The 12,647-nt window shown below is 33.1% G+C and overlaps 1 protein-coding gene across 1 annotated transcript; it reads right to left on the reverse strand.

The window, feature by feature from the left end:
• LOC125828948 (26S proteasome regulatory subunit 10B homolog A-like) lies at nucleotides 1-7,207 on the reverse strand. Its single transcript, XM_049508256.1, has 10 exons — nucleotides 7,077-7,207; nucleotides 2,300-2,419; nucleotides 1,714-1,847; nucleotides 1,458-1,619; nucleotides 1,251-1,337; nucleotides 1,078-1,164; nucleotides 846-983; nucleotides 362-553; nucleotides 188-286; nucleotides 1-102 (listed from the first exon to the last, which is right to left on the reverse strand). The coding sequence occupies exons 1-10, from the start codon at nucleotides 7,177-7,179 to the stop codon at nucleotides 28-30; spliced, it is 1,197 nt and encodes a 398-aa protein (XP_049364213.1). The 5' UTR covers nucleotides 7,180-7,207; the 3' UTR covers nucleotides 1-27.
• Nucleotides 7,208-12,647: the final 5,440 nt, after the last annotated feature.

The raw sequence follows: 12,647 nt of genomic DNA on the forward strand, positions 1-12,647 counted from the left end.
GTTATATCACACAATGGCAAAAATCCCTCACTCCTTGCTAAAATCGGCAGTATAGTGCACACTTGATTCAAGATTCTTTGCTTCATTCAGTTTCCTTACAGCCTGTAAATAAATATTCAAACTTTGACTCAGAATCTGCATTACCCTCCAACTAGCCAACAGCTTGTAAAAGAAGAACCAGACGTACCTTCATGAAATCCTCATGCATGACATAATCACGCTCTGCACGTACTGCTGATATACCAGCTTCAGTGCACACATTTCGAAGATCAGCCCCATTAAAACCCTGAGGAGAAACAGATTGTCAAAACTCCGCTTAGGCAACACAAGCAAACTAATTTTCATAGAATCACTAGCACACCTCAGCAAGCTTAACAACAGCTTCATAATCAATGTCACCATGTTTGGCAATTCCAGCAGCATGAATCTTGAGGATCTCAATTCTTGATAGTTCATTAGGCAAGGGTATTTCTATCTTTCTATCTAACCGACCAGGGCGAAGAAGAGCTGGGTCCAAAACATCTGGCCTGTTTGTTGCCATAATCATTTTTACCTGCAAGCAGAATAAACATTAACTACTTAGCATCGACGTATTTTTTACTTCAAAAATAAAAGCAGAAAGCCAGAAGATCACAGTAGTCAAAGCTAAACTCAAGCAATCTTCTCTTCTTTTTAGTATGTATCTATATGATAGACAATCAAGTTTTGAGGAATTATCCTTCTTTTAGAATCCAAGAAACAAGAACTGCAAGTAAGGGACAAGTATGCACACCATAGATCATAAATCTATAGAAATTCCCATTATATAGCTTCTTAGAGATATATAATTAAGATCAACTTAAGACCTTTCCAATATGGTCAAATCCATCCAACTGATTAAGCAACTCCATGAGCGTTCTCTGAATTTCACGATCTGCACTTGTTCCCTCGCTAAATCGACGTCCACCAATTGCATCAATCTCATCCATGAAAATGATGCAAGGCTTTACACAGACAAAAACTATCAGTACATTTTGAGGCAGTACCAGCAGTGGTTCACTGGATTTAGTATACCCAGGATGTTTTTGAAGTCCTTACTTGGTGATCACGAGCATAATTAAACATTTCCCGGATTAATCTCGCACTCTCACCTATGTATTTATCAATAATGGCACTTGATACTACCTGCATTTTTCACCAACTATAAATAAATACTGATATTATGAAATACTTTGAAAAGGGAGGAAATAACCAAAACCTCTACTATTCACCTTTAAGAAATTGGCATCAATGTTGCTAGCAATTGCCCTGGCTAACAAGGTCTTGCCAGTCCCAGGAGGCCCATAGAGAAGAACACCCTGAGACGGACAAACTTGGTAGCATCAGAAGAAACTAAAAGTATCAGCAATTTCAACTATGCAAGCACCATGAAAAATGCAGAGACACAAGAATATGGTCAATTATATTAAACAAGTCACCTTTGGAGGCTTAATTCCAACACGGAGGAAAAGTTCAGGGTTCATCAGAGGTAGTTCTATTGATTCTCTCAGCTCTCTGATCTGATCTGACAGTCCACCCACAGCAGAGTAGCTTATATTGCCAGGCTCTTCATGAAGCATATTATACACCAGAGGATTAACCTGTCATAATAAACTCAAGATAAGGAACTCAGGGAGGGACAAATATGATAATTCTCTACAAGTTCCCAATACTAGCACAGAAATAACCACTAACTTCACGTGGGAGTGCCCTCATGATTGTAAGAGTCGTCATATCAAGAACCACTCTAGTGCCAGAAGTTAGATTTTCCTTATCCACTGTACTGCAACAGCCAACCAAATACCTTGGACCAATGGCTTTAACTATCACTGAAAAAAACATGTTTTAAATTAATCCAAAAAATTACTTCAACTTGTTAATAGCAACGTAAAACCGGGTCATCAGAATAATTCCTAATAGAATGCAATATGAAGATGGATAACTAGTAAATATGGTAATGCATGGTTCATAGCTAAGAGAATAAAAATGAACATGGATAAATAGTATGTACAGACAATGTACGCAAGATTAAAACCTATGAACAGCACCACTTGTCACTAGCTCACTGCCATCTTTGCAGCACAAAACCACAATGTTACATCTAGAAATAGACTTCTTCTCTAGGTAAAAGAATAAGGGTTCGTATTCAGGGTCTCACTTCATCATTATATATGTTTTTAATTTTTAATTTTTGGGAGGTGGGGAATTTTACTCCTTAAAATCCATAGATCTCAAAAAAAATGACGACAAACAACGGAAATACGAGAAAAGAATGTATTACCGCATTTGTTATCTAGAGGCCGGAGCACTTCACCTATGATCTGCCCAATGCTCTGAAGCGACTTCAAATCATCTTCTGTTTTACCATATTCCTTTTTGGCCGCACGCAAATTTTCTCTCACTGTGTACAATTTTACAACCAGCATCAGTTATACAACAATTGAACACAGAAAGACAATAGATATATAGCGAAGGTTGCTAGCACTTGGACAGAAAATTGTTTGGCATCCTATATAAAAAGAAACAAAATAAATAGATAAAATCAGTGACCATAACGGAAATATTAATGGTGACAGCATAATTAGCTATCACAAAGCAGACTCATTGCTTTGAGAAATGACAGCATAATTAGCTATCACAAAGCAGACTCATTGCTTTGAGTTTTCATTTCTCAATTCGTGATGTAAGATGTGCACCGTTTGTCAATGCTAAACAGCTAAGGATTTAGGTTATAGATGCTATACCGATTGAAGCGCATACAAAAAGCTCTCATTTTGACTGATATGGAAGTAGTACAAAACAGAGTTACAGACAAAACCATAATCACTGGCTTATCAGAAATTTTACCGCAGACGATTATAAAGAATACTTAATAAGTCAATCAAGAATCATAACAAAGAAAGCAAATTATTTGAATAAATAAATCTAAGCAAAGAAGGCTATGATCCCCCTTAAAATACTTGAATAGATCTTTACACTACAATGGTGATGTCTGATGGCATCTTATGATGAAGTCATCACAACTCTACCTCCATAGTGCAGGACCCTTTGAGAATAAGGAGTAAAGAAAAGAAAAGAAGATAAGCATAAATGAGAAAATAACTAGGAAAAGAAGAAAAACCATAAAAAGTAACCCCAAACAGAGGTGTTGGAGTGAACTGCCCAAAAGGAATCTACCCAGGGGGATGTGTATACCGTGTATGTTTGAAATACTGATAAGAAAACTCCCAATACCGATGAATTCAATAATAAGCAGAACACACAAAATAAGGTTAAGGTTCTCTAATCACCTATCCCCATCCAAAATTCTTGTTCCAAAAGGCCTCCTTAGTCCTAAACAAAGTTAAAAACCTTAAAGAATTTAGCCAACTTGTCATAGATATTTGGACAAGGCTTAAAGCTCATAGATACTTCCGGAAAAGAGTTTCTATTTTTTCCTCTTTTTTCAAGAAAAATTGTGACACAGTATAGCTTTCCAAGACTTGATAATCATTCATGTTTTTTTTATCAAGGACTTAATAATCATTCATGTTTGATGTTCTAAAGTATTAATAATCAAATACATAATTAAAAAACAGAAGAAAATACTCATAATTGATACAGCATTTTGTGCTCTTGATCTTTCAATACTACTTTATGTTTATAGTTGCTTTCACAATTAAAACTAGTTCCTCAAGTGTTGAAAACTTTTACTCAGGAAAATATTATCTCTTAACTTGCCATTTCCTAGTAGAAATACGGTGCCTCAAATTTTTTACTAGTGAAACATTCGCTTTGATCTTTCTTGGCATAGTTACAAACGTACATGTTTCTCCCAAACCATAAAACTGATTTTCTCATTCAACCAAAACGTTTTTGATTCTTCGTTCAGTTTCTCCTTTCTTCAAATAGGTAAAGAAAGCAATGCTATTTCCATTTGAAAATCTTACTGCCTATGGGAGGCGTCATTTGCAGTAGCCCTTTCAAAATGATAGGTTTCAATTATGTTCTAGTATATCCAAATTAACAATAATTACCATTTGCAACCTGTACTCGAACTAGTTAAGAAGCACTAGCACTGATACCCTATGGTGTAGAGCTGCATTCCAGTAAATGAGCTTAAATCAAACACAGTGGAAAACCCAAAAAAAATACATTGGGTAACCTTATCAACTCTTTCCACATACAAAGGTTACATAGACTTATGATGTTGCTTCATAGGTCAAGAGATAAATTTGAGGTCCAACTGTGAGAAGTTTTTGGTAAGGAAAACTATGTAGCAATGTTTCTGATTTCTAAGATTCTTTCATAAAGATAAAATACAGCTACGAATTACACAGGAAGGAATAACTTAAGATTTGTAGTTTTGAGAAGTTGTGATGTCCTTTTACACCAAGTCATGAACTCGGTACAAAGAAAAATGTTTCTGATAAGGCAGGAAAACATGTAGTCATTCTTCTTAATTATAAGATGCTTTAATAAACATAAAATACGCTACGTGTTGAATGTCATCGGTTAAAAATTAAACTTTAAATTCGTTTGCAAGTTGTAGGACAAAAATAAAGCTTTCCATCATTAGCTCATTATTACAAGAGAAAGTTACAGAAATTGAAAATCCTTCTAATTGAACATGAATTCACTATTGAGCTTGGAAAGTTATTGTTGTAAGCTAGTAGATGCTTGTTAACCAGACAACCACATAAATGACACTTCAATTTATTTTGTTTTGGTGACCGTGGGGTCCAGCCCAGCTTTCGCACACCTCAGCTGATTACATGGATACCTTCCACCTCCCACCAGCAACATGTCTGAAAACAAATAGGAAGAAATCACCTAATGTTTTTGTCCCTGTTGGGAATTGAACCTGAGACCTCATGGTGCTCAATTCACATCATTGACCACTACTAGGCTACACTTCAAATTGACTTGCCTATGAACAAGAATAGAGCTTAGTGCTCACTATCTTTAGTTCATTGTTCAGAAACTACAAAGTCAAGTGAATCAGTGTTGTTAAATATTAAAATATGTGTACATTCATGATTTGTAGCACATTAATGGAAGAAAGCAACTTACCTTGTATGATATAGAAACTAATTACTTACGTTACTACAAGTCGTCGACATTCCAATATAATGAATCTTTGTGATGTATAGTCAACAACTAATCCAACAAGAATTATTCTTCTTTTCTCTTTTCACATGGTATCAAAGCCTCTAACATTTTGTTAAAACCTAGGTAGAAAGAAATTAGCCATTTGCTAACCAGAAGAAAGTGAAAGCATTTGTTGAATGACAAACATCCAACGACAAAAACAACAAAGGACCCTAGAGATCTTCACACCATACAGTTGCTTTCATTGTGCATTGCTCTAAACCAAACTATGATCTTTCATTTCTTTTTTTCTTACCTTAAAGGTGTGTTTGTTGGAAAATATTTTTCAATTTCTCCATGCTTATGATGAATTTTGGAAAACATATGCTTTTGCAAAACAAGTTCCTTAAAATTAATAATAAATTAGACTTCCCCGGTAGAAGTAGAAAAACAAGTTCCATATGAAGCATTCTACAGTGATTGTCTCCTCCCCACCCTCCAACACATCCCATCCCTATTTCCACCCCACTTCCCCATAGCCGTCATCCCCATCCCCACCAACCCCACCCCATCTCTATAGTATTTATGTAGATTATATACACATGTTTTTGAGGATAACATTTTTGTTACACACCAAACACAAGAAAGTAAGTAAGAAAATCACTTATATTCTAGGAAAGCATTTTCCTTCGTTCCAAACACACCATAATCATTGTTTTATCCCTACAAAAAGCAATCATAGCATAAGTGCATGGACATATTCATAGCATTGCGAGAAACACCACATATAACCCACTAAAACAAGCCTGAGGGTGGTTTCAATATAACTAAGCTCTGTAGGAATTAGTAATTTTTTACATCATGACTTAATCAAGGGATTATCAACTCAAACGCCTCTTAGGTCCACCCACATACTATCTATCCTTCCCTGCTTACCCTCAAGAAACCAAAAATTAGTAAGGCCTAAAAATCGCTGTATCTAAGCAAGGGATTATCAACTCAAACGCCTCTTAGATTTTTTATGAGTTGGCAATAACTTAATTTCTCCTCTATCTCTTTCTTCTTCATTTCTCTTCCACATTTCTGGTAACAGGAGCTTCTCTTGTTACAATTATCAACTAAAAACACCTCTTTATGTGTATATAGAGATGATACTAGAACTCCTTTTTATCCTGTTATAGTTTAGAGGATCGATCCAATATTTCAGTAGCTGGCAATCTAAAAGATAACTTATGTACACCGCAGTTTCATAGGCTTCAATCCCAGACTTTTTCTATAAAAAGTACATATATGTAGTATATAGATACATGTATACACACATATATATAATGTGTGCATGCATTCACTGCCTATAAATTCTCGATTAGCTTCTGTTGTTACAATTATCAACTTAAAACGCCTCTTATGAGTATATAGAGATGATATTAGCACTCCTTTTATCCTGTTATAGTTTAGAGGATCGATCCAATATTAAGTTATGTACACCGCAGTTTAACACAAGCTAAACGTACATATGTGTAGTATATAGATACACGTATAAACACACACACACACACACACACACACACACATATATATATATATATATATATATATATATATATATATATATACTTATAATGTGTGCACGAATTCACTGCCTATAAATCCTCGATTAGCTTCTGTTGTTACAATCATCAACTAAAAACGTCTCTTGTGTGTGTATAGAGATGATAGTAGAACTCCTTTTATCCTGTTATAGTTTAGATGATCGATCCAATATTTCAGTAGCTGGCAAGCTAAAAGATAAGTTATGTACACTACCGTTTCAGAAGAAAGCTAAACGTACATATATGTAGTATGTAGATACATGTATAAACACATTTATATATAATGTGTGCACGCATTCACTGCCTGTAAATCATAGATTATCTTGTGTTCATCAGGTAACCAAAATGAAGTTCAGAATTCAGGAAGAGTAGGGTTTTGAGATTTTTAGAGAATTTTACCTGCCCATACCTGAGCATCTAGCTCCTTCTGCTGGAGTAGCCTTTTCCGGAAGTCAGCATGTGCCGTACGGCGGCGGAGGACATCTTCCGACTCGCTCGTCATCGGAATATTCTCAATCACCTTGCCTAAATTCAAATGACTTGAAGAAAACGAAACAGGAATAGTGTGATCTTCTACTCATCTCTTCTTCAAAATGAAGAAGTGGAGGTAGCAATTGAGTGGGCTTAAGCTAAATTGTGACTTTATTCAAAGCCCAATAATATCAAAACACTTGAAACATTAAGAGAAAATCATATCCAAATTTTGAGATTGTTTAAAGGAATTTTGAGTTGATTGAGAGGGGGAAAAAGTTGTATATTTTATTGTATCAACATGTATAAAAATGTATATATACATTTCTAATATATAATTATATCACTATTTATATAACGGAAAAGGGTCAAAACTATCCTTAAACTATCTAAAATAGCTTAAATATATCCTTAAACTATATGTCGGCACAAAAATATCCTTTCCGTCAAACTATTGGCCCACACCTACCTTTATAGTTAACGAAATTATCCATGTGTGTGTTAAATGCCACATGGACGCCACATGGATGTCACATGTACACACCAAACAGACCCCACCTCCACATGCATAGATGACTTAAATCTTTAATTTCACTCTTTTTCTCCCATTTTAATTATTCGGTTTTTGATTATTATTTTAATAGTGCTTACCGAATACCATACCAAACAACTTCTGTTTGGTTCAATATTCTGCAAATAATATATACACCATGACACTGAATATATCACGTCAGTTCATCCATGACCAGTGGAAAATGAAATCATCTAAAGCCCAATCCCTAATGCAACCCTATCATGGCCAAACAAAAATTTATAGATAAGTTTTCTAAAACTACTCCCAAAATCTATGATTAAACGTTAGCTAAACTTTTGAACTTTCCCCAATTTTGAATGGAAACCCTAACCCTAGATTTCATTTTTTCTATTAAATCTTCATGTTGTACGCCTCTTCAATTCCATTTGTGTCTTTTCTTTTTCGGTGGGTGAGCGATCAAAGCCCCTTATAATCTACGCATGATCGTTGAGTTTTATTGATTTGAAGATGGGTAGGTGAGTTGGTGGCCCTAACTATTTATGGTTTGCATGAATTTGAAATGTATTGATGTTTTACTAATTTAGAATTATAGTACATAATTGGGTTTGGCGAGAAAAAATATGAAAGAAGGAACCGATAATCTTTCTTTTGGAAAAACTTCAGAATATGACAAACATCCATATATATTTAAGAAAAATAGCTATGTTTTATTTTTTTCATGTTATATGGATATAATTAGACAATAAATAGCAAAGTGAATTATATACAAATAAATAATTTTTTAAATATTTTTAATATAATAAATAAATATTAAATAGGAAAGTAATTATTGAATGCCTAATTAATTATGGCCGGCACATTTATGATCTTTTCCCATGTTTACCATCATCAAATTTTTATCTTTCATCAATATTCATACATCACATATTTTCTGATTTTTTCCTCCAAATTCATTCAAATTCTAGATCTTTTACATCACTGCAGGAGCGATTTTTGTGATTTTGTATCCATCAGGTATCTTCTAATTGCATATTTATCTCGTTTTTATGAGCATTATATATCTACACATCTACACTTCTACTATTTTCATAGGGTTTTGATTCAAGAATTTGTTTATCCATTTCAATGGCTGAAATTGATACTCCGAGGAGGGTTACTAGAGGTATACATTTATTTGACAAATTGTTGGATGAACTACCTGCTTTTGATTTGTGTATTACTCAACAACAAGCCAAAAATCCAGGCTCTATTGCTACAATGGAGAAAGAAAGAAGAACAAAAAAGGTTAATGACCATATATCCTTAAATCTGCTTGAAGAAATCGAGCATGCAAAATTAGTAAAGAGAAAAAAAGGTTCAAAAGTGAAAACTAATCTTGAAAAAAGGAGAAAAGTCAACAACATTGATTCAAGTTGGTGCTGAAAAAGAGCAGTCAAGCAGGAACAAGAGGAAAATGAAATTGAGATTTGTATGCTTTATTTTTTTTAGTTTAATGTCATTTACTTATCTATCTCAACACATGTATTGTGTGCCATTGTCTGCTTGTATTGAAATTGTCAAAAATTTGATTTCATATATATATATGTATATAGTTGTTAAAAAATGAGTACAAGAAGAACATGAACAAAAAAGAGATTGAGGGTTCTTTGATTGTCAATTTTGTATATAGTAGAATACTTATATACATGGACATTTGTATTATTATATAACCACAAGTTGAACTGTTATCTGTGAATACAATTATATTTGAATACATAAGTACTCTGTCAAATTAAAAAAGTATTAAGGAATTCAAGTATAGTTGGATACATCAATACTATATTGTTGGCCTTTTCAAAATTTTATTTACAAGAATACTTATACAGTTTGATACCCACAAATTGTATATTTTTTGCTCGTTTGTCTAATGTATCCATACTTATACAGTTTGATACCCACAAATTGTATCTTTTTTGCTCGTTTGTCTAATGTATCTATATTTTTGCTTAACAACAGTGTTGAAATGTATCCATATTTATATACATAGATACTTGTATTGTTATATAAGTACAAGTTGAAATATTGATTTGTGAATACAATTATGGGAAAATTACGCGGTTAAGCAAACTTATACTATTTAACTACTCATCATAACTATAGTTTGCTATAATTACCACTCACGACTAACATTATACATTAATTACGCGGGTTGACTTCGAGTTTGTATAATTAATCATGTTTGTATATGTATAATTCGTCAGAATATACAAATACATATACAATTCACCTCTCTGCCCTCTCTCGCTCTCTCTCCTCTCTCTCCCAATCTCGCTCGCCTCTCTCCTCCCTCTCCCAATCTCGCTTGCTATATATACAATTGCATATGTATAATATACAATTATCTAACATATATACATATACAATTCACCTCTCTCCCACTCTCTGCCCTCTCTCTCGTGCCTCTCTCCTCCCTCTTCCAATCTCGCTCGCCTCTCTCCTCCCTCTCCCAATCTCGCTCGCCTCTCTCCTCCCTCTCCCAATCTCGCTTGCCATATATACAAATATATATGTATAATATACAATTATCTAACCGATATACATATACAATTCACCTTTCTCCACTCTTTGCCCCCTCTCTCTCGCCTCTCTCCTCCATATAACATGTAGCTACGAATTGTAATTATCAAATTATAGCTATGGAGAGTAATTAGACTATTTTTGAGTGGCTATATGTGAAAGTTCCCCTACAATTATATCTAGATAGATAACTACTATATCCAAGATAAAAAATTGATTAGGGAATACAAGTATAGTTGTATCCAACGTATTCATTTTTGTGTTTAACAACAATGTATTCATTGTATTCTATGTTGGTGTATTCATTTTTTGTTTAACAATTGATGTATCTATTGCCATGTAGTTCACCTATTCAAAATCGAAATACTTAACCTTCATTCACAAATTCAGCAATTTGCTTACATACAATAACTTGAATTAACAAAAAAAAATTATTAATACCTTTACAACGCCAGAATAAGAAATATGGAGATAACAAGAAAATTGAGTATGATGTATCACAATTTTTGTTAAACTGATAAAGAATATGACCTGATATATCTTTAAATAAGTAATTCTTAGTTATAAAGTTAATTATGGGAAGTTGCTCATTGTATGGACGTAATGTAAGGATAGTGGATTATATTTAGAGTCAATTCCTTATTTAGTTTGTTGTACTTAAAGATGTATTAATGTATAAATAAAAATAAAAATAAATGATACAAAAATACAGCAAAAAGGTGATATAAATTGTAGTCATTTATTGTAAATAACATACTTATAGCTATTGGTATTCATTAACCCTATAAATATAGTTATTTTTGTAAGTTGCTCTAATCTTTTTAGCAGTTTATAGAATGTATAGATACTTGTTTAAGGAATGTGGAGCTCGAAAAAAGGAGGAGGAATGTTGGAATGTGATACCAGAAGTATCGTTTCTAAGGGAAAGGATGAAATGAGCGGGAAAATAGTGAAATTAGGGATTTAATTCGTCTATGTGGCAGTGGGGTGTGTTTGGCGTGCACATGTGGCGTCCATGTGACATTTAACACACACATGGATACTTCCGTTAACTATAAGAGTAAGTGTGCCCCAATAGTTTGACGGGAAGGATATTTTTGAGCCGAAATATAGTTTAAGGGTATATTTAAGCTATTTCGAATAGTTTAAGGGTAGTTTTGACCCTTTTATCAATATATTACATACACATATAACTATTTTGTTGAAAAGATTTTTTGTTACTTGTATCAGCAACTAAAATAATTATCCGATAGGAAGGTGTATGAGTGTCAAAACTATTTTGAAAACAGATCGAACCAAACCGATTCTTAGATTTTTTTCCTGAAGAAACCATAGATTTTTATATAAACTTATAATTATACCGAATAATCAGACAGGTTTTATTTTATAAAAACATATGGTTCCTACCATATTTACTAATTCTCCATATAGTTACATATTGTCTCACTAATTAATAATTTCACATCAGATTTTCAAGTACATACACTCAAATACATGTATTTTTCTATTAGATACAATAAAATAAGGAGAGAGAAGAGAGATGAGAGAGATAGGACAGAGGGAAGCGAGAGAGTCAAATATTGTATTTAGAATAAATCAGACCTAATTTTGACTACATATATTCGAAATACATGTATATAGATGTATCTGGACGCACCAGATACATGTATCTGGGGTAAAAAATATGGTAAGTTTCGTAATATTGCGAACTAAATATTAGGATAACAATTAAATAACAATTATTTGAGGAAAATAGTAAATGTCAATTTTGTCTATTGTAAAATCTTTTAATGAAGGACAAAAAATTCAATCAACATATTTAAGGACCTTCATGTTCATTTATCTTTTTCTTATTATTCGTCCTCTCGTTGTTTTTGAAATAGAAATTATTTTTTTATCCTAACATAAAATGGATTAATCGAAAACATGAATTCTATTAGTTTTGAAGGATAAACAAAAGCTAATCTTAATCCCTTCATAATAAGCTTAATTTGAGACCAAACTAAGATGAAGGGTAAATTTATTTTACTTTTCATAATTGATGGACAAATTTGAATTAATCCACCAATAATAAAAATATGTTCGGAGTTCGGACCAGACAACTTTACAATATTTCTCATAGTTAAAAGACATTCTTGACCTTTTTCCATGAATCAATCATATATTAATGTCTAAAAATAGGTTATAACTTCTAAAAAAGGAAAGTAAAAAAACGAAGAGTAGAGAGAAAACAACGGTAGATAACCATTTCAACCACTAAAACATGTAACAAAATAAGGCAACAACATTAACAGAAATTCAAAAAAAAAAAACTTGCCATATTTTTTTTCACCCCAAAAACATGGCGATAATATTGGCCAAAACTACACAGAATTGAAAACTCTCACATTCATTTTTTTTCTTTCTTT

Source organism: Solanum verrucosum, unplaced genomic scaffold (genome assembly GCF_900185275.1).
Source record: "Solanum verrucosum unplaced genomic scaffold, falcon-dt-bn FXZP01000067.1, whole genome shotgun sequence".
NCBI classification, from domain to species: domain Eukaryota; kingdom Viridiplantae; phylum Streptophyta; class Magnoliopsida; order Solanales; family Solanaceae; genus Solanum; species Solanum verrucosum.